At 45.3% G+C, this 18513-nt stretch overlaps 1 protein-coding gene across 2 annotated transcripts; it reads left to right on the top strand.

Moving 5' to 3' along the window:
- Positions 1-588: 588 nt before the first annotated feature.
- Positions 589-11355, top strand: TRIM45 (tripartite motif containing 45). 2 transcript variants are annotated; one of them, XM_055355843.2, is made up of 7 exons: positions 589-852; positions 1559-1746; positions 3681-4414; positions 5699-5828; positions 6753-6867; positions 8954-9080; positions 9979-11355. In XM_055355843.2, the coding sequence occupies exons 1-7, from the start codon at positions 589-591 to the stop codon at positions 10125-10127; spliced, it is 1707 nt and encodes a 568-aa protein (XP_055211818.1). In that variant the 3' UTR covers positions 10128-11355. The 2 variants fall into 2 exon arrangements, with proteins under 2 accessions (XP_055211818.1, XP_004026475.2); XM_004026426.4 differs by having other exon boundaries at positions 707-1746.
- Positions 11356-18513: the final 7158 nt, after the last annotated feature.

The following is an 18513-nucleotide window of genomic DNA, read 5'->3' as shown; positions in this document are numbered from 1 at the left end:
CATTCGACACCTCGGCTCCACGGTCTCCCGAACCGGTCCCCGTAACGCGAGCCTGAGATGCCCTCACCCCCGAAAAATATCCAAAGTCGGGGAGCCGCGGGAGTACTTGTACCCAGCACGCTAGGCCTGAGGGACCTGTGAGCTACAGTAAGCGCCTGAGGACAGAGGGGAGCCTCGCAGCCTCAAACCCGCGTGGAGGAGAAACGTCTGGCGCCCCCGAGCGGCCGAGGCCTCGGGAGCCCGAAAAACGTCTCCCACGCCCAGCGCAGAGCCAACTGACAGTGCCATCCACCAATGGGAGAACCCAGTCTGCGTTCGTGGGACGAGTCCGAGGGCAGAAAGAAGGCCGTCCCGGCGCCAAATCAGCGTGGCTTTTTAAGAGGTCCTGAGGCCTCTCTGGTCACCACAGAAAGAGGGACAGTCCCTGTGAAACGGTGACGCTGACTACACTATGCCGCTCGCTCCGAGCCTTGGCCTTTTCCTCCCGCCGCACTCTAAGCCCTTCGGCCGCCCCGCCCACGGCCTTGTCAGGTCCCGCCCCCCGCGTGAGTGGACTGGCGAAGATGTGGAATTACCAAAACTTATTGGATGCTTAGTGGCGTCACTCTGGAGGGCGGCGGGGCCCGGAGAGGCGAGGGCCGCCCCTCTCGGACGGTGATTGGACTCGCCGGAGTAGACCGGGCTGGGATTGGTGTGAGGAGGGGCCAGAGCCCGCGGGCGTCCCGGGCCGAGGCGAGGGGGAGGCGGTGGACACCCAGAAGCCCGCCGGCGGCTTGCAATTCCTTCACCCGGCGCGCGCCTTTCGCAGAGGGAAGGAGCAACAGGGCCCCTACCTCATCGTGCGCGGGCAGGGTCGGCGCTTGTCGCGTGTGGCGCGCAGTGGGGCGGGCGGCGGGCGGCGGGAGGGGGGTGGCAGTGGAGGGAGCGAGAGGTGCAGGGGTGACTTTGTTGGCAGCAGGACTAGCTGGAGAGCTAGACCTGGAAGCGCATCCGGGGAGGACTTGCGGGGCAGAGGAGGGCGTGGGCGTGTCTGGTATGGGATGCAGTGGAAAGGAGGGGGCCGTCCTGAGGAGATCTGTGGGTGATTCCTTCGAGGAAGCCTCGTCTTCCCGTCTGCCCTTTTATTTGTCAGCGAGGGAGTCCCCATGGTCTCTGTTCAAGTTCTGGAAACTTTCTCTTTGGGTGCACTTAATCACCTGCTACTACATCGTAGAACTGCCCAGGGCCCTTTCTAATATTGGTCACAAACGTGAGGAGTATGTCAGAAAACAGAAAACCGCTGCTGGGCATTGTAAGCAAACTCCCTAGTGGGACTGCACTTGGGAACTCAGGCAAGACTCACTGCCCCTTGTGCTTGGGGCTTTTCAAAGCCCCCAGGCTCTTGCCTTGTTTGCATACAGTTTGCACCACGTGTCTGGAGCAGCTGGAGCCCTTCTCAGTAGTGGACATCCGAGGGGGAGACTCTGACACAAGCTCTGAGGGGTCAATATTCCAGGAACTCAAGCCACGAAGTCTGCAGTCGCAGATCGGCATCCTTTGTCCGGTATGTGATGCTCAGGTGGACCTGCCCATGGGTGGAGTGAAGGCTTTAACCATAGACCACCTGGCCGTGAATGATGTGATGCTGGAGAGCCTACGTGGGGAAGGCCAGGGCCTGGTGTGTGACCTGTGCAACGACAGGGAAGTAGAGAAGAGGTGTCAGACCTGCAAAGCCAACCTCTGCCACTTCTGCTGCCAGGCTCATAGGTAAAGATGGGACACTCCATCAGGTGTAGCTTGAGAGCAGATTACAAAGAGGTGTCAAGACAAATCCCTCGGTGAGCAGATGAAAAGGAAAGCCTTCTCAAATACCTTGGAAGGTCAAAGAGCAATATAACGATGCAATAGCAAATACTCTAGTACAACAGTTAACCCGGTTAGCCTAATATGGTGCCTAATATAGCAATAGCAATAAACCCTTTCAATTTACAAAGTGCAGCTACAGTTTCCTTCAGTCATTCGTGTAGTGAATAATTGTACTGGGTGCTGGAGAAACAGGAGAATGAATATAACAGCATAGATCCTGTTCTTGATCTCCTTCGATCTTGCAACTCTTACAGAAAAGCAGGCCCTGTTTTCGCCCCCATTTATTAATTGGGAAAACAAGCTCAGCAATATTATGTGATTTGCCAAGGTCCTACAGTTGGTAAGTGTGTAACAGAACTGAGTATTAAATCCAGATCATTTTGACTACATTCCAGTAACCCATGCTATGCTCCTAGAATAGGTGATGATGATTGGCCGGACCTCAGCTGTTGCTTTGTACCTTAGAGTTACTCTGGAGCTTGGTGAGGTGGGCTGGTAGGTGTTAATGGGGGTGCAGACTATGTCTTTTATGGCATTTGGTGAATAGTTTGTCAGATGGATCACTTTTGTCCCTTCCTACTCTACCTTACCCCATCCTAGGACACCAGAATATAAAATGACCACAGTTTTAGGATTAGCCTAAAATAGATTTCGGGTTCTACTTCCATTTGTTTTCTGGCTACACTAACAGAACAAGTTTGTAGACTTCACTCTATTTTTAACTTGTAATTATGTGATAGTCCCTGCGACTGTCTTGCTGCCAGCCAAACCAGCTAACCCTATTTTCTCTGCAGCCACCCTTCTGGTGCCAGAATAGGCATATAAGCTTCAAATTGATATAATGCTAATGGAGGAACTCTGAACAGTCACCATGTTTTCCTAAGGATTTCCCTGCATCTCTAGAGGGCTACTATAGGAAAGGAATTAGAAAGAGAGCTTTGATTCTATTAACCATTGGTTTCACACTTTCTTTTCTCTTTTTTTTTTTTTTTTTCTGAGATGGAGTCTGGCTCTAGTCGCCCAGGCTGGAGTGCAATAACGCAATTTCCGCTCACTGCAACCTCCACCTCCTAGGTTCAAGCGATTCTCCTGCCTCAGCCTCCCCAGTAGCTGGGATTACAGGCACATGCCACCATGCCTGGCTAATTTTTTGTATTTTTAGTAGAGACGGGGTTTCACCATGTTGGCCAGGCTGGTCTCAAACTCCTGACCTCAGTTGATCCGCCCACCTCAGCCTCCCAAAATGCTGGGGTTACAGGCGTGAGCTACCGCGCCCGTCCGGTTTCACGCTTTCTAATGATGTTGACGATGTCTCTTGAAAAAAATTCTAGCTTGCTGATTTGGGTGATACAGGTCAACAGAAATGCTTCACCAAAATCTTAGATGCAAGCTAGATGAGACTTGGTGTCTGCTTTTTAATTGCTTGGACTTTATTGCTGTGTTATCTGGCATGGTTTCTGTTTCTTGGTGCTAGTTTTCTGCCATGCCCTCACTGCTAGCTTACCTTAGGAAGCCGACTGTGACTCTTGTCTAAACTCTTTGGGAAAGTTCTAGCATGCAGTCATAGTCTTGCAACCTTCTGCATAGGCATGTAGCCAGCCAGAGCCTTAGTCTGTTCACACATTATTCTATACAACAGCTCTTTCAGGTAGGTATTGTCCCCACTGTACAGACGAGAAACTGGAATCAGAGAGGATCATGCAAGTAGAGATTAGAGCAAGGAATTGAAATCAGGTTTGTTTAACTTCAGATCCTGTGCTCTAAAATCTTTCTGCCCAACTATTCCCAACAGAATTATCCCCTTATTTCCTGTTATTGCTTCTGTTTGCCCCTAGGCGGCAGAAGAAAACGACTTACCACACCATGGTGGACCTAAAAGACTTGAAAGGCTACAGCCGGATTGGGAAGCCCATCCTGTGTCCTGTTCACCCTGCAGAGGAACTGAGGCTGTTCTGTGAGTTCTGTGACCGGCCCGTGTGCCGGGATTGTGTGGTGGGGGAGCATCGGGAACACCCCTGCGACTTCACCAGCAATGTCATCCACAAGCATGGGGACTCTGTGCGGGAGCTCCTCAAAGGTACTCAGCCCCACGTGGAGGCCCTGGAGGAAGCCCTGGCTCAGATCCACATAATGAACAGTGCCCTCCAGAAGCGAGTGGAGGCAGTGGCAGCTGATGTCCGGACATTCTCGGAGGGCTACATTAAGGCCATTGAGGAGCATCGGGACAAGCTGCTGAAGCAGCTAGAAGACATACGGGCCCAGAAGGAAAATTCCCTGCAGCTGCAGAAGGCCCAGCTGGAACAGTTACTGGCAGACATGCGGACTGGAGTGGAGTTCACCGAGCACTTGCTGACCAGCGGCTCAGACTTGGAGATCCTCATCACCAAGGGGGTGGTGGTAGAACGGCTCAGGAAGCTGAACAAAGTTCAATATAGCGCCCGTCCTGGAGTAAATGATGAGATACGCTTCTGTCCTCAGGAGAAAGCAGGCCAGTGCCATGGCTATGAAATTTATGGTACCATTAATACCAAAGAGCTTGATCCAGCCAAATGTGTCCTACAAGGAGAAGGTAGGAAGGCATTTCCCATTGACATTGAGAGGGCAGTGGACAGGGAGATGGTGTGTGAAGATTGGTGGCTTGTTCTGCTAGGAAGCATGCCCTACTGACCAGGTTACCAAAGGTGGGGAGATAAACTGATCTGAAAGACAGTGACCCCCACCTTTGCCCTTTGTGGTTTGTTCTGGCTAGGGTACAGTTAATACAGGAGTGAGACTTGACCCTTTTCCAGTTCAGAGAAGTAATAATGGCTGAGAAACACACAGATCATGTTTTGTTTCTATCAGATGGCAGAACAGAGACAGTGCCTGTTGGAGGTTAACAGCAGTGACTAGGGTCAGGTGAAATTCTGCCTGCTCAGAGAGGAGCATGGCAGGCCCTGGATTCCTAGATCAAGTTCTGAAGGAAGTTTCAGAGGAATGAGGAAGACGAGATTACGGTTTCCTTTCCTTTAGGCCCTTTTTGGTTCACATCAACCTTACTGGCATTTAAAAGGATATGGTAGGTGTTTCATTTAATTGGGGGAAAAAATGGTTTCTTTTAACGAGTGTTCCCTTTCTAATGGAAGCATGTTATTAAAACATATGTTTCACAGGTCAGTAGGTCAGTCCTGATAGGAAGATTGCATCTTAATGACACAGGCATTCTTAACTGTTTGGAAGCCATAGATCTCTTTGAGAATGTTCTCTCCTACGGAAACACCCAGTAACTTGTGCATACAATTCCAGATTTTTAGACTCTTCATAAGCCTTTCCATAGAACTCATAGTAGTTCATGAACCCCAGGTTAAGAAACCCTGTTTCATCTGAATGCTGGAGTAGGGGCTGTAGCTACTGGATATCCCCCCAGTACCTTGGCATGAGCTACCAAGTTGCAGAGGATCTCAAAACATGGAGGGTCGTGAGGCTGGTCAGCTGTACTCCCTGCCTAGCCCAGCAGGATCTGGAGCTTAGGGAGGGTGGTTTTGGGGTTACTATCCTCTCTCACAGGGTCTAGAGGTTTTCTTTAAATACCTCGGTCAGTCCTGAGTATTTTTAAAGCATCCTAGGACTGAAGGTAAGGTCCAGGATCCTGTGTGATCCAAAGCAGCTGCTAGCTGGGAGAACCAGGCTAACCAGGAAGGACTCCCAAGAGGCGTACTCTGGGAGGCAGAAGGGGAAGAGAAAAGAAAGGGAGCCAGGGTGGTTACAGTAAACAGGAAAGTACAACCCTTTGTTCTGAAGAGAAAAAGCAAGATGGAGATGTAGTCACTGCAGTTTACATTTGACGTGAGGACCGAGTGTTTATCTTTTTCAGACCTCCACAGAGCCCGGGAGAAACAGACAGCCTCTTTCACCCTGCTTTGTAAGGATGCCGCAGGAGAAATCATGGGCAGGGGAGGAGACAACGTTCAAGTTGCCATTGTCCCTAAAGATAAGAAAGACAGGTTTGTATGACACAATTAGGTGTCATGGATAACAGGCAGTGAGAAAACTGGAAACATGAGGTCCTTTAAGATATTGGAGCTGGGCACAGTGGCTCATGCCTGTAATCCCAGCACTTTGGGAAGTGGAGGCAGGAGGATCGCTTAAGCCCAAGAGTTCAAGACCAGCCTGGGCAACATAGGGACACCCTGTCTCTACAAAATTAAAAAAAAAAAATTAGCTGGGAGTGGAGGCATATGCCTATAATCCCAGCTTTTCAGGACGCTGAGATGGGAGGATCCCTTGAGCCCAGGAGGTCGAGGTTGCAGTGAGCTGTGATTGTGCCAGTGCACTCCAGCCTGGGCAACAGAGCAAGACCCCAGGTCCAAAAAAAAAAAAAGATATTGGAGTGTAACTCACTAGTTACGTCTTACCTCCCCATAATACTATGAAACGTTATGTGACCAAATGTGTTTTCTTGTGTGGGTTTTGTATTCAGTTCTCTCTCAAAGCTATGGTCTGCCCCTCAGATTGTTTTCATCTCAAGCTTTAGAATAAGTTGAAAAATATTCTGTGTTAGACTGAGTGGTACCCTTTTCAAAATTCAGTCTCCCTTTGGTACTAAATTATGCCTGGAGCATGTTTATATTTCTCTGGAATTGGAGAATGGAGGAGGGACAACAGAGCAAGAGGGTTCAACAGAAGCCTGTTGAAAAGGACACAATAATATATTCAAGGAATTGGTCTGAATATCAGACTAAATTGGAATTTATGCTGTTTACCTTCTGTTGTAAAATTAACTTCTGAAGCAAATGGAAGAAGCATCCTGTTTGGGTATATTTAACATTAATACTGAATGGGATGGTGTAGAGTTTACATTCTGAAATAGTAGCAACTGAAGCCAGCTTGTGGGAGTGAGTGGTGTTTTGACTCTTATCTCCATTCAGCCCAGTCAGAACAGTGGTCCAGGATAACAAGGATGGGACATACTACATTTCCTATACCCCCAAGGAACCTGGCGTCTATACTGTGTGGGTCTGCATCAAAGAACAGCATGTGCAGGTAAGACTGGTGCATGTGCTTCCCTGAGCTCCCTGGATTCTACTGTCTTAGGATCTGGAGACATTTCACATAGGATCAGCTATACAGAGAGATTGAATAGAATCCCCATGTCATCTTCTTCACTTTAGAAACAGCCCAGATTTTGCTACTCTTATTCTTCCTGGAGGATGCTGTTGACCATAAGAACCCTGTATCCCTGTGTCATCTCCAGGCATTTATGCTTATAGTTTATCATTCTCCCAGTCGGTTTCTTAGGATTCTTAACATGGAGAAGATGTCTTGATCACAGGGGGTGATCTGCCAGCAGACAACCATGCATATTCAAAAAATATAATCTAGCTCAGGATTTTCCAGTTTTGTCCAGACTGTGTCTGGACATGAACACAGTTGAGAGGGTTATGCCCCCTCCTCACAATTGACTAGTCATCTATCTGCCTAACCATCTGCTCATGTAATTTTCTACTCTGTTTTACATATAGGTTTTTCTGTTACTATGGTTCCTATAAACAAACAAATATACCAAACAAGTTACGTTACCATGGTTTCTACAAACAAGTATAACACAAGTAGAGCACTTTCTGCTTTAGAGAGTATGAGTTTTTAAAAATTGGGTGATACTAACAGGTCGAGCAGAATCTCTCTGCTGACATTGGAGTAGTCAGAGGTTTCCCTCCACAGAAATCAACACTGACAGGGACAGTAAAATACCATATAGCATCATGATATATTAGGCTTATGATTTGTGCACTAAGGAACACTCATATTTAATAGCCATTTATTGCTTACCTAATTATGGTATGTCAGGAACAGGTTAGGTGTTTTTACATACATTATTTCAATTTTCCTCAAAACCCTTCAGGCACAGGGATCAGTGTCCAATTAGACTGAGAGACCAAACTTGCATTAAAATACACAGCAAATGTAGCAAAATAGGAATTTGAACCCATTTCTTTGAATGCCAAGTTGTTTTTTAACTGGATTGTAAACTCTTTAAGATGGGAAATTTAACATCTGAAAGACTTCTAAGGTGCTAGGTTCTCTGTTTTGCATTTTCGCAAACAATGTGGCTCTCACATAAGGATAGGCACATTGCAACTTATTAAATATTTAAATTGGGCATGATGGTGTGCACCTGTAGTCCCAGCTACTTGGGAGGATTGCCTGAGCCCAGGAGCTCAAGGCTGCAGTGAGCTATGGATGTGCCAGTGCACTCCCGCCTGGTGACAGAGTGAGATCCCATCTTTAAAAAAATAAATAAATATTTTTTGTTTAACATGGGATATAAATTAGAGAATGAAAGTTATCCTTAAAGGAAAGGGGGCAGATGGGAGAGTTACTAATTTGAGAATTATTAGCTGTACACATTTTAACCTTTCTCCCTTCCGTATGTCTTTACAATCCCAGAATAAGTGGGTGAGTAAACAGATAAGTCATGTCCAGGATGGAAGGAAAGAGGCTAGCTTGGTATGTGAGAAGAGGTACATGGCTGAGAAATTGGAGAAGGGACCACAGAATGTCCTATCTTTGTGGTTGTGACATTCTACTTATTATACCTGAGGTTCCTTAAGAATTGAGATTGAGAATCCCAGAGAAAAGTCAGTCTGAGATTACTAATGTATTGAATGACCTAGGTACTTATACTTCATACAAGGATAGAGTGAGGCAGAATCCATTAAGAAAAGCTTAAGCTTATTGTGGCATGGGCTTCTGCTTTTGCTGCCATCTTGCCAGAACAATTCCCAGCTAAGACAGATGTCACTGAAAATGGAGCTGACCGTGTGACTCCTGTCAGTGTCCAGCAGGTTCAGCTACATGGAATAAATCAGTACCTACGTCTAGTACTTAGCATCTGCGGTGAAAAGCATGGTAGGAGGGCTGCACAGACCCTGTGATGCTTCCACTGCATCTGTGTCTGCCCCCTCTCAGCTGAGCAGGGTTCTTGTCCTCTAATCTGTTTCTTTCCTGTTGTCCTTGTCCGTCCAAGGACAGGCCCTGTGCCTCAGACTCTGTTTAGCACATAGTGATGCTCAGCACATCCTGTTAACTCATAAGATGCTCTTCATTGCTTTTGGTCTGAACACTGCAGGGCTCGCCATTCACTGTGACCGTGAGGAGAAAGCACCGCCCACACTCAGGCGTGTTTCACTGCTGCACCTTCTGCTCCAGCGGGGGCCAGAAAACCGCTCGCTGCGCCTGTGGAGGCACCATGCCAGGTAAGGAGAAAGCACTACCCTCTGGGCCTTTCTGCCAGCAGTGGGAATCAAGTGACGGGCCCTTCCCTACCACACAGCCACTAGACATTTGGACTTAGGTTCTGTTTCTAGGAAGCACAGTCTGTGATTGTAGAGACACCACTGTTCTAAAAGTGTCACTTAAAGCTTCCTTGTTCTGAATTGAAATAGCAGACTTAAAAGCTCTCAGTTCTGTTAGTTTTGGTACAGCTCCTATGAGCCCTGTGCTTCTATGTAGGATTCTCAGTTTGTCTGTCCTTTTCCAGGGGCCTAAGCAGTGTGAAAACTATGGACCCATCTTATTCCTTTTAGAACCTTAAATAAATTCCAAATGAGGCATGGCTGGGGGAGTGGATGATTAAACCAATTGGACAAGGTCTGGGTCTTTCAGGGGGACAGAAAGGATAGGGAGTCAGTTTAGGTAAGGGATCTAATTACTTTAAAAAAAATTACTGTGTCCTTACTCTAATAATGGGCCATAAAATGGGCTTTTGCATCCTTCTGTATAAACACTTGAGGATCTACCTCTATTTTTTTAATGTCCACCAACCTATCCTTTTTTATTTCAATGATTTTACAGTTAAAATCCAAACCAATTTATTTTACAGTTAATGTGCAAACTAGTTCGCCTCCTTCAGGTGGTAACACTACAGCATTCTTAGAACTCCGGCTAACATGAGTTGATTTGCTGTGATCAATTCTCAGGGTCCTCCTGACTGCACAACGGTCAGATAGCTTGTTCCTCTTGCCAAGATTTTCTTAGATATTTTCACTCCCATGAATCTGCATGTTGCCAGGAGGTCTAATTTCCATGATAATGGTAACTGCTGGACTCCACTCTAATGGTTGATTTTTGTTCTTTCCTCTTTGTCGCATGTAGGTGGGTACCTAGGCTGTGGCCATGGACACAAAGGCCACCCAGGTCATCCCCACTGGTCATGCTGTGGAAAATTTAATGAGAAATCTGAATGCACATGGACAGGTGGGCAGAGCGCACCGAGGAGTCTACTTAGGACTGTGGCTCTCTGATGGGTTTGTGCTCAGCCTTTTAAAGCTGCAGGCAGCACCACTTGAGATTTCCAGAGGACCCAGACCTTCGTTCATTCTAAAGACACTGATAGAATTAAAAACAAAGTGCCTTATCTTGCACTGGAGTTCAAGTGCTCTTTTGTTACTCACTGATTGTACTTGTGGATGGTTGAGCACAAAAAACCACCTCTACATTTCTCTTAAAGGTAGGTTGGCAACGTTCTTTTTCTACCACAGGATACTCCTTTTCATTTTGTACAGTATGGAGGTATCTATTCCATTGGAACTGAAGGGTCTAGGTAGTTTAGTTCCTTTCTGATATAACCCTTTTTTTCTCTTTTTTTTTTTTTTTTAAAGACAGAGTCTCACTCTGTCACCCAGGCTGGAGTGCAGTGGCATGATCTCGGCTCACTGCAACCTCTGCCTCCCGGTTCAAATGATTCTCCTGCCTTGGTGTCCCGAGTAGCTGGGATTACAGGTGCCCCCCACCCCACGCCCAGCTAATTTTTGTGTTTTTAGTAGAGACGGGGTTTCACCATGTTGGCCAGGCTGGTCTCAAACTCCTGACCTCGTGATCCACCTGCCTCGGCCTCCCAAAGTGCTGGGGTTACAGGCATGAGCCACCACACCTGGCCTATTATGACCTTTTTAATTTTTCTCTGAGCTACACATTATTTAGATATTTAGATATTTAGAAACCTCCTTTCATCCTGTCCACTTTTTGTTAGCATACTTTCAGTGGATTTACTGGTACATGTTTTGTGATCATGATAATGTGATCTTGTTTTGGTGGTGTCCCCCTCCTCCGTCTCTATGCCATGTCAGCCTTCTGCCCCAAAGCCTGGAAGATTACTCTTTGGTCAAGCGCATACAAATAGAAAGTTAATAAAGGGGAATGGTGTTGAAATAGAACCTCATACATTTATTACAGTTCTACTTATACAGAAAATCTAGACACCTTCATCCTTCTCACAGCTCTGTTTTTTAGTAGAGTAGTCTTTAGAGTAGTCTTCACTGTTATCTATATACCTAGAAAGTTAACTGGGAGCTTTGACTCTTACTGTGCCTTCACTCATAGTGTGCCTTCTTAGCTGCTGGAGAATTTGGGGAGAGGATGTACACAGCACTGGTGCCTCAGCCCTGCCAAGGTCTTCACTGTATATATTTTGTGTGTTCTTCTGAAACTCTTGATTTCTTATATGGCAATAAACTCAGCATGTATTAAATATGATTATTGAAATCTGCAATGTAAGATCCCTTAAGAAGTGGATGACTCATTTGGCGAATTGGGTCAGGCAAAGGAAGTGAAATAACTAGATGATGACTGTCAGATCATTGTGGAATACATTTCCTCCTTGAGGCTGACAGACATGTGCTACATTATAGCCATAAATACTAAGATGTTCTCTGCGTTCTCACCCTTTTCTGGAAACATTCCCTTCAGCCTCTTTCTGTAACCCAAATCTGATCTTCCCAAAACACATTCCTGCCTGTCACCCTCTCAAATTATTTGCTATTTGCTCTTCCTCACTCCTGTCACTCAGCCCAGAAGTATATGTCCTTTTAGCTTATTACTGCTGCTTTGAGATGAGTGGTTTTTTTTTTTTTTTTTTTTTTGACACAGAGTCTTGCTCTGTTACGTAGGCTGGAGTGCAGTGGCACGATCTCAGCTCACTGCAACCTCCGCCTCCCAGATTCAAGTGATTCTCCTGCCTCAGCCTCCCGAGAGTAAGCTGAGATTACAGGCATGTGCCATTACGCCCGGCAAATTTTTGTATTTTTAGCAGAGACGGGGTTTCACCAGGTTGGCCAGGCTGGTCTCGAACTCCTGACCTCATGATCCGCCCACCTTGGCCTGCCAAAGTTCTGTGACTACAGGTGTGAGCCACCGTGACTGGCCAAGATGAGTGGTTCTTAACCAGGAGTGACTTTGCCCCTAAGAGGACATCTGGCAAAGTCTCAGAGACATTTTTAGTTGCCACTACCGGGGCAAGGTGCTACTAGCATCTTGTGGGTAAAGGTCAGAGATGCTGCTAGGCATTTTACAATGCTCAGGACAGCTTCCTGAAACAAAGAAGTATCCAATCCAAAATGTCAGTGGTTCCGCTGTTGAGAAACCCTGTTCTAGAGCATTAGCCCTACTTTTTTTTCTGAAAATGGCCAGCCTTGGAGCTCATGCCTTTCAGCTATACAGCTTGCTATTCCTCCATGGTCAGCCATCTACTGAGCCCCAAATCGTTCCCCTTCGTTCCTTGAAGATTACAGCATTGAGCTTGCTGTGACTCTGGTACAACTCCTTATCAATCTTGGGATAACTCATTGTCTACACAGACTTCTTAGTTCTGTGATCATTTCCCCAGTATTATTTTTTCCCTACTTAGCCTTACATACCCTAGATCTTGATTCCAACTTCACCCTCTGCATAGTCTCAATTTCAGGCATCCTGCAACCACAACCTCCCACCTTTCCAGCTCACCCACTGTAATAACCTGACTACTAATTCTACCTCTTTGGAACCCACAATGCAGTGATTCTGCCACCTTCCTGTTGTTTCTCTCACCCACCTCAGGTCCTTCCCTTCATCCTTCCCAGCTTAGATTCTATAGACCATCACTATAGTCACTCTATTGCATAGTCTCCCTCTCATTCTTGCCTGGCAAAACTCCAACCCAGGTTAGATCCAACCTTCCATCTAACCCAACTGAATGATCCTGCAAAAAAAACAAAAGCGTGATGACTAGTCTCACTTTAAATTTATGACCACTAATTTCAGTGGGCTCTTAGCATTGCCCAATAACCTGAAACATCTCCCCAGTCCATTTATTCTCCCATGCTTCTAGACAATTCATACTTTCTTCCCCTCAAACTCCAATTTCTACCCCACCTCTACTCTGCACTTATGACCTTGCTTCCTGTTTCACCAAGAATATAAAAGGATTCAGAGGAGAATTTCCCTAGCATCCCTACCACATGTACACATCTACCTAAATTCCTATCATCAAGAGCCAACTCCTATCCCATGTACTAAATCCCATTCTGTAGTCACTGCCTAAAAACATTGCTTCAGTAATTTCCCCCTCTCCCAGATTGCTTACTTCAGAAAATAAACATGGTACAATATTCCCTCTTAAAATACGAATTTCCCTTTTGTATTAGTTGGCTAGGGCTGCCATAACAATACCATGGACTGGGTGGATTAAACAACAGAAATTAGTTTTCTCACAGTTCTGGAGTCTGGAAGTCCAAAATCTAGGTGCTGGCAGGGTTGTTTTTTGGTGAGGACTCTGTCCTTGGCTTGCAGATGGCAACCTTGTTTTCACATGGCTTTCTCCTGTGTGTATGTGCTCCTGGTGTCTCTTCATATAAGGACACCAGTCCTATTGGATTAGGACCCCACCCACATGATGTCATTTAACCTTAATCACCTCCTTAAAGGCCCTTTCTCCAAATATAGTCGCATTGGGTGTTAGGGCGGAGTTTTCAAGAAGAATTTCACATCCCCCTTTAGCAACCTCTCCCCTTTTCTGCTCCTCTTTAAAAGGACCTCAAAAGAATTGTTGTTTGGTATCTCTAGTTTCCCTCCCATTCTCTGTAAGATCTAATCCAGTCAGTCTGTCATCCTCAAGACTCCACTGAATAGCTCTTGTCAAGGTTACCGGTAAACTCCAGGTTACAGAATCCAATGGCCAATTCCCAATCTTTATCTTTTTTGACCACCCAATATCAGAGAAATCTTTTAAAATATGTCAGCTCATGTCACTCTTCTGCTCACCACTGTCCATTGGCCTCACATCTCAGAAAAGTGAGTCTTTACATCAGTATGTAAGACCCCGCATGATCTGGATCCCTGCTCTTACTGCCCACCCATCCGCCTCCATCACCCTATTCCAGCCAAACTGGTCTGCCTGGTGCTTCTCAAACTCCAAGTACTGTCTTGGGGCCTTTAGAATCACTGCCCCTCCATCTGAAATGCTTTTTTCACAGATACCTTCATGATTCATGTTCCTCTGAAGTTCCCGCTCCAGTATCAAAAATCACCCTATTAGCTAACTACCCTGTACAAAATAGCAACTTCCCACCCCAGAGTTGCCCAGTTTCATGACCATCTCACATATATATATATGTTTTGTTTTGTGGTTTTGTTTTTGGAGACAGGGTCTCTCTCTCTCTGTTACCCAGGCTGGAGTGCAGTGGCACAATCTCGGCTCACTGCAGCCTCTGCCTCCCGAGGTTCAAGTGATTCTCCCACCTCAGCCCCTGGAGTAGGTGGAACCATAGGCACACCACCCTCCCCCCCATGCCCGGTGAATTTTTTGCATTTTTTGTAGAGATGGGGTTTTGCCATGTTGCCCAGGCTGGTCTCAAACTCCTGGCCATCTCAGCCTCCCGAAGTGCTGGGATTACAGGCCAACATGTATATATTCTGTTTGTTGTCTGTCCCCTCATACTAGATTGTAAGCTCTATGACGGCAGGGATTTGATATTTTTAAACTACCATACTGTCCCCATGTAGGAGAATTCTTGGCACATAGTAGAGACTTAATATTATGATCAGTGAATAAAGATCTACTTGGCAGAATTTTTAGTTTGGATCTCCTTGGTATCTGTTTTTATAAGCCAGACTTCCCTTCTCCAGAACCTCAGTATTTGTCATTTAAACAAATACCACTTGGAAAAAAATCAGCCTTAACTCGAGTCTGTTGGATAAATTATATGCACCTGAGAGACCAGCCTTGAATTTTCCAATTACCTCATACATCTAGGGAACTGCTTGCCATGAAGAAGCCTGTTGTATTATATCATCTATCCCCATGTGCCTTTTAATGAATCCGATTTCAGAATTGAGAACAAAAAGCTTACCATTTATTTCAGTTGGAGAAGGTTTCAGTGATTGGACAACTTTATGTAGATGAAGTAACATTGCAATAAAAAATTTCCAGAAGACATCTAGGTTCTGGCTAATGTGTTAGCCTTTAAGCAATATTAATGGTAACAATTCTGTTACAAATATTTAAAGTTTGTGTGTGGGTGTTGGGGATTGGGGGTGCTGTCTCATGCATGCACTACAGTGGAGTCCAAACTCAATTTAACTGAGCTGTCTTGCCTGCTGGAAGACCTGGCAGAGTCAGTGATCAGCAGAGCCCAAGACTCCAAGGTGAGGCAAAAAAAGAGTGGGAGGATTTAGGAGCTGTCCCCAGCGTAACAAAGTGCTTCAGAAATCACCTTTGAATTGTGAGCAATGAAGCGTCAACAAGATGCAGCATTATGATGTAAGTTATGCCTCTGGTGTTACAGGTAAGAAAAAAGAGTCACAAATAAGAGCCTCTGTCCTCTGGGATGTTGTAACAGGATAAACACCTTGGCTGTCTTGGATAATAAACATACACATACCTGTCAGCCCACCCATACTCTAATGTCCCAAATGCAATAGTTGCTCAACTTTCCTCCAGAGAATGTATCCCTGTGTGGTAGGTTTGGCTCAATGAAGAGGTGGTTCAATGAAGTGGATGCTCATTAGAAGCAGGCAGTATAGGAAGAAACATCTCACTCTGCCTTGTGAGCTCTTACATATTGATTTCCATTCTTTCATCGCTTCCTCAGATCTTCCCTAACTAGGTTAAATCCTGTTATAAGCCCTCCCAGCCGCACAGTCCTCTCTTGTAGCACTCACTCAGCATCATGGCTGATTCACAGCCACACGGGGTTGACTAATGCCTGTCTCCCTTAGACGCTAAGCCTCAGGAGAACAGGATAGTTTTTCAGTTTTGCTTACTTTTATATTTCCAGTGCCCAGCAGTGCCTGGCATATAAAAAGTGTTCAATATACATTTCTGAATTACTGTGTGGATAATTAAGCAAGAAAATAGTCTCATCCTTTCTGAAGTAGTCTCTACCTATTAATACATCTGGATTTAGCTATGGAACCTGGGTAAAAAGAACTCAAGATAGTAAAAACATTGTGTAGCTGCATATCTGTCGCCCCTCTTCCCTCCCTGGGAGTTAGGCTGGGTTTTGCTTTTTTTTTTTTTTTTTCATATCTATCTCCATCCCCTAACTACTGACTTCTGTGGTAGTTTGTACTATAAATGACCCTGATTTCATTTGTAGTTATGAAGACATTTTAGTCTAGGTCATATGCCTAGGAATTCTGAATTTCTATTATAATTCTCTTTGTGCCTACAGATGTGCTTTTAAATTGTTCCTGCCCTTTCCTAAGGCTAGATGCTATATCACAAACAGCAGCACAATATCCCACTTTGGAAACCTAATTCTTTCAAGGTATTAGAGTTGATAGCAAAATTTCAGACAACCAGAGGCCACACTGAACACTGGTGTCTCCATGCTTATCCTATTAGTGCAGGAGAATCTGGCTTCACCTCTGAGCCCTGCTAAAAGCCATTTCATTGAGCAACAGACAGTCAGAGCAAGGAAACAACTCAGTGTTCATGAATTGCCATGCTAAATCACTCACAGGATTGCTAGAGAAATAAGTCACCTCCCATAAACAGAAAAAAAAATGTTTTTCTGTTTTTCCTTCTTCTCATTAGCAATTGTTCCAAAAACACTTACTTTGCTAATTTCTGCTAGAAAGAATCACAGTTCTTTCTCTGTGGCCCAGGCTGGAGTGCAGTGGTATGATCTCAGCTCACTGTAACCTCCGCCTCCTGGATTCAAGTGATTCTCCTGCCTCAGCCTCCCAAGTAGCTGCAATTACAGGCACCCAACATCACGCCTGGCTAACTTTTGTATTTTTAGTAGAGAGGAGGTTTTGCCATGTTGGCCAGTCTGGTCTCGAACTCTTGGCCTCAAGTGATCTGCCTGCCTCAGCCTCCCAAATGCTGGGATTACAGGTGTGAACCACTGTGCTGGGCCTGCAATGGGAGTCACTGACAAGGTTTTTAAAGGGCCCAGGATTCTGTCTAGCTGCGGCATGTACAATACTCCTATTTGATCAACATGGCTAAGGCAAAGTCAAACTACATACCTTCCATGAAGTCAGTTCTGTCGAGTAAGAAATGCCTTATAAATCCGGTGCTCAGGAATGTTGCACTTTGGAGACAGATGTTCACCATCTGGTTCTCAGCTGCACCCATGCTGCTGCTGGTTCTCATATTCCCAGACCTTGTCCCACAGCAATAACACTAGCACTTGTGTGGCCCTTCATGGTTTTCAAAGCATTTATTACCTCATATCATCCATGCCCAAGTCAGGTGCAATAGGCAGATGTAAAAAGCAAATCCAGCAGCAGTATTGTGACATGAAGGAAGGCTGGTTGACACAGGCAGGACTCATAGTGCAGCACCTCAATTAGACCACTATGTTGTGGGATGCTGCCCATCGCTAGAAGGTGCAAAGACCCACCCTGCCATACCTAGACTTGAAGAAACTGATTTACACTAAAATGAATATGAGCCTGAGACAGATATACCAGAATGCCACTTCTGTTAATTCATGCCTGTCTCCCTTAGAAGCTAAGCCTCATGAGGACAAAACTGAAAAAAAAAAAACAAACAAACCCAGCCTAACCCCCAGGGAGGGAAGAGGGGAGACACATATGCAGCTCCACAATGTAATTCATGTAATCCATCCCAGCACTAGGATTTAAGAATGCATGTTTGGTATATTCCATCCCATTAAGGCAGTGGTTCCATTTTTTTCTGCATCCACATCAAGTCAGTAGCATCTCACGGCTATGAGAACACCTACCCAAGTCATAACTAAGTTGCTTTGCTTATATACAATAACAAGGGAAATTAGAAAAGCTGTTTAAAATACCAGAAGGCATCTACCTTACAGTAGATTACTTGTCAATGGCCTCAATATCTGAAGATTTTAAGTTACAATCCCTGCATCCCTCTCCAAACTAAAAGCCAGAATGCTTGAACCTGAAAGAATTCCTCTCCCCTAAACAGTGCTTGACTGGAGACTGACAATGTTCATCTAATACCTTCTAGTTGACATTACTGATCTATCTGGTCAAACATGTTGTAGTATATATATTTGCTATGAAATTCCCAGTGGAGCATGAGATACATGCTAATCCACACATTTTACAGATGAAAGGACTGAGATGTCCAAGGAATCTGCAACTTGCCTAATATCAATCAGCAAATGGCAGAGCCAGGTTTGTACATTCTTGCTGGCCTGGGAGCCACTGCTTCTCAGGTGACTCAATCTTTACCTTGGTATGTCAATCTTATAGCAAAACTTCAAAAAGGCAATGTTACTTCCTTTGCTTCTTGATTTTATCAGAAACCTTATTGCTGCTAAGTTCTGAAAACTGCCCACCTTACAAATGAGGAAATCAGAGTGTAGAGAAAGTAAGGATTTTTTTCTCTTTTTTTTTTGTCGCCAGGCTGGAGTGCAATGGCGCGATCTCAGCTCA

This window comes from Gorilla gorilla, chromosome 1 (assembly GCF_029281585.2).
Source record: "Gorilla gorilla gorilla isolate KB3781 chromosome 1, NHGRI_mGorGor1-v2.1_pri, whole genome shotgun sequence".
NCBI lineage: Eukaryota > Metazoa > Chordata > Mammalia > Primates > Hominidae > Gorilla > Gorilla gorilla.
This window is presented reverse-complemented; position numbering and strand designations above follow the sequence as displayed.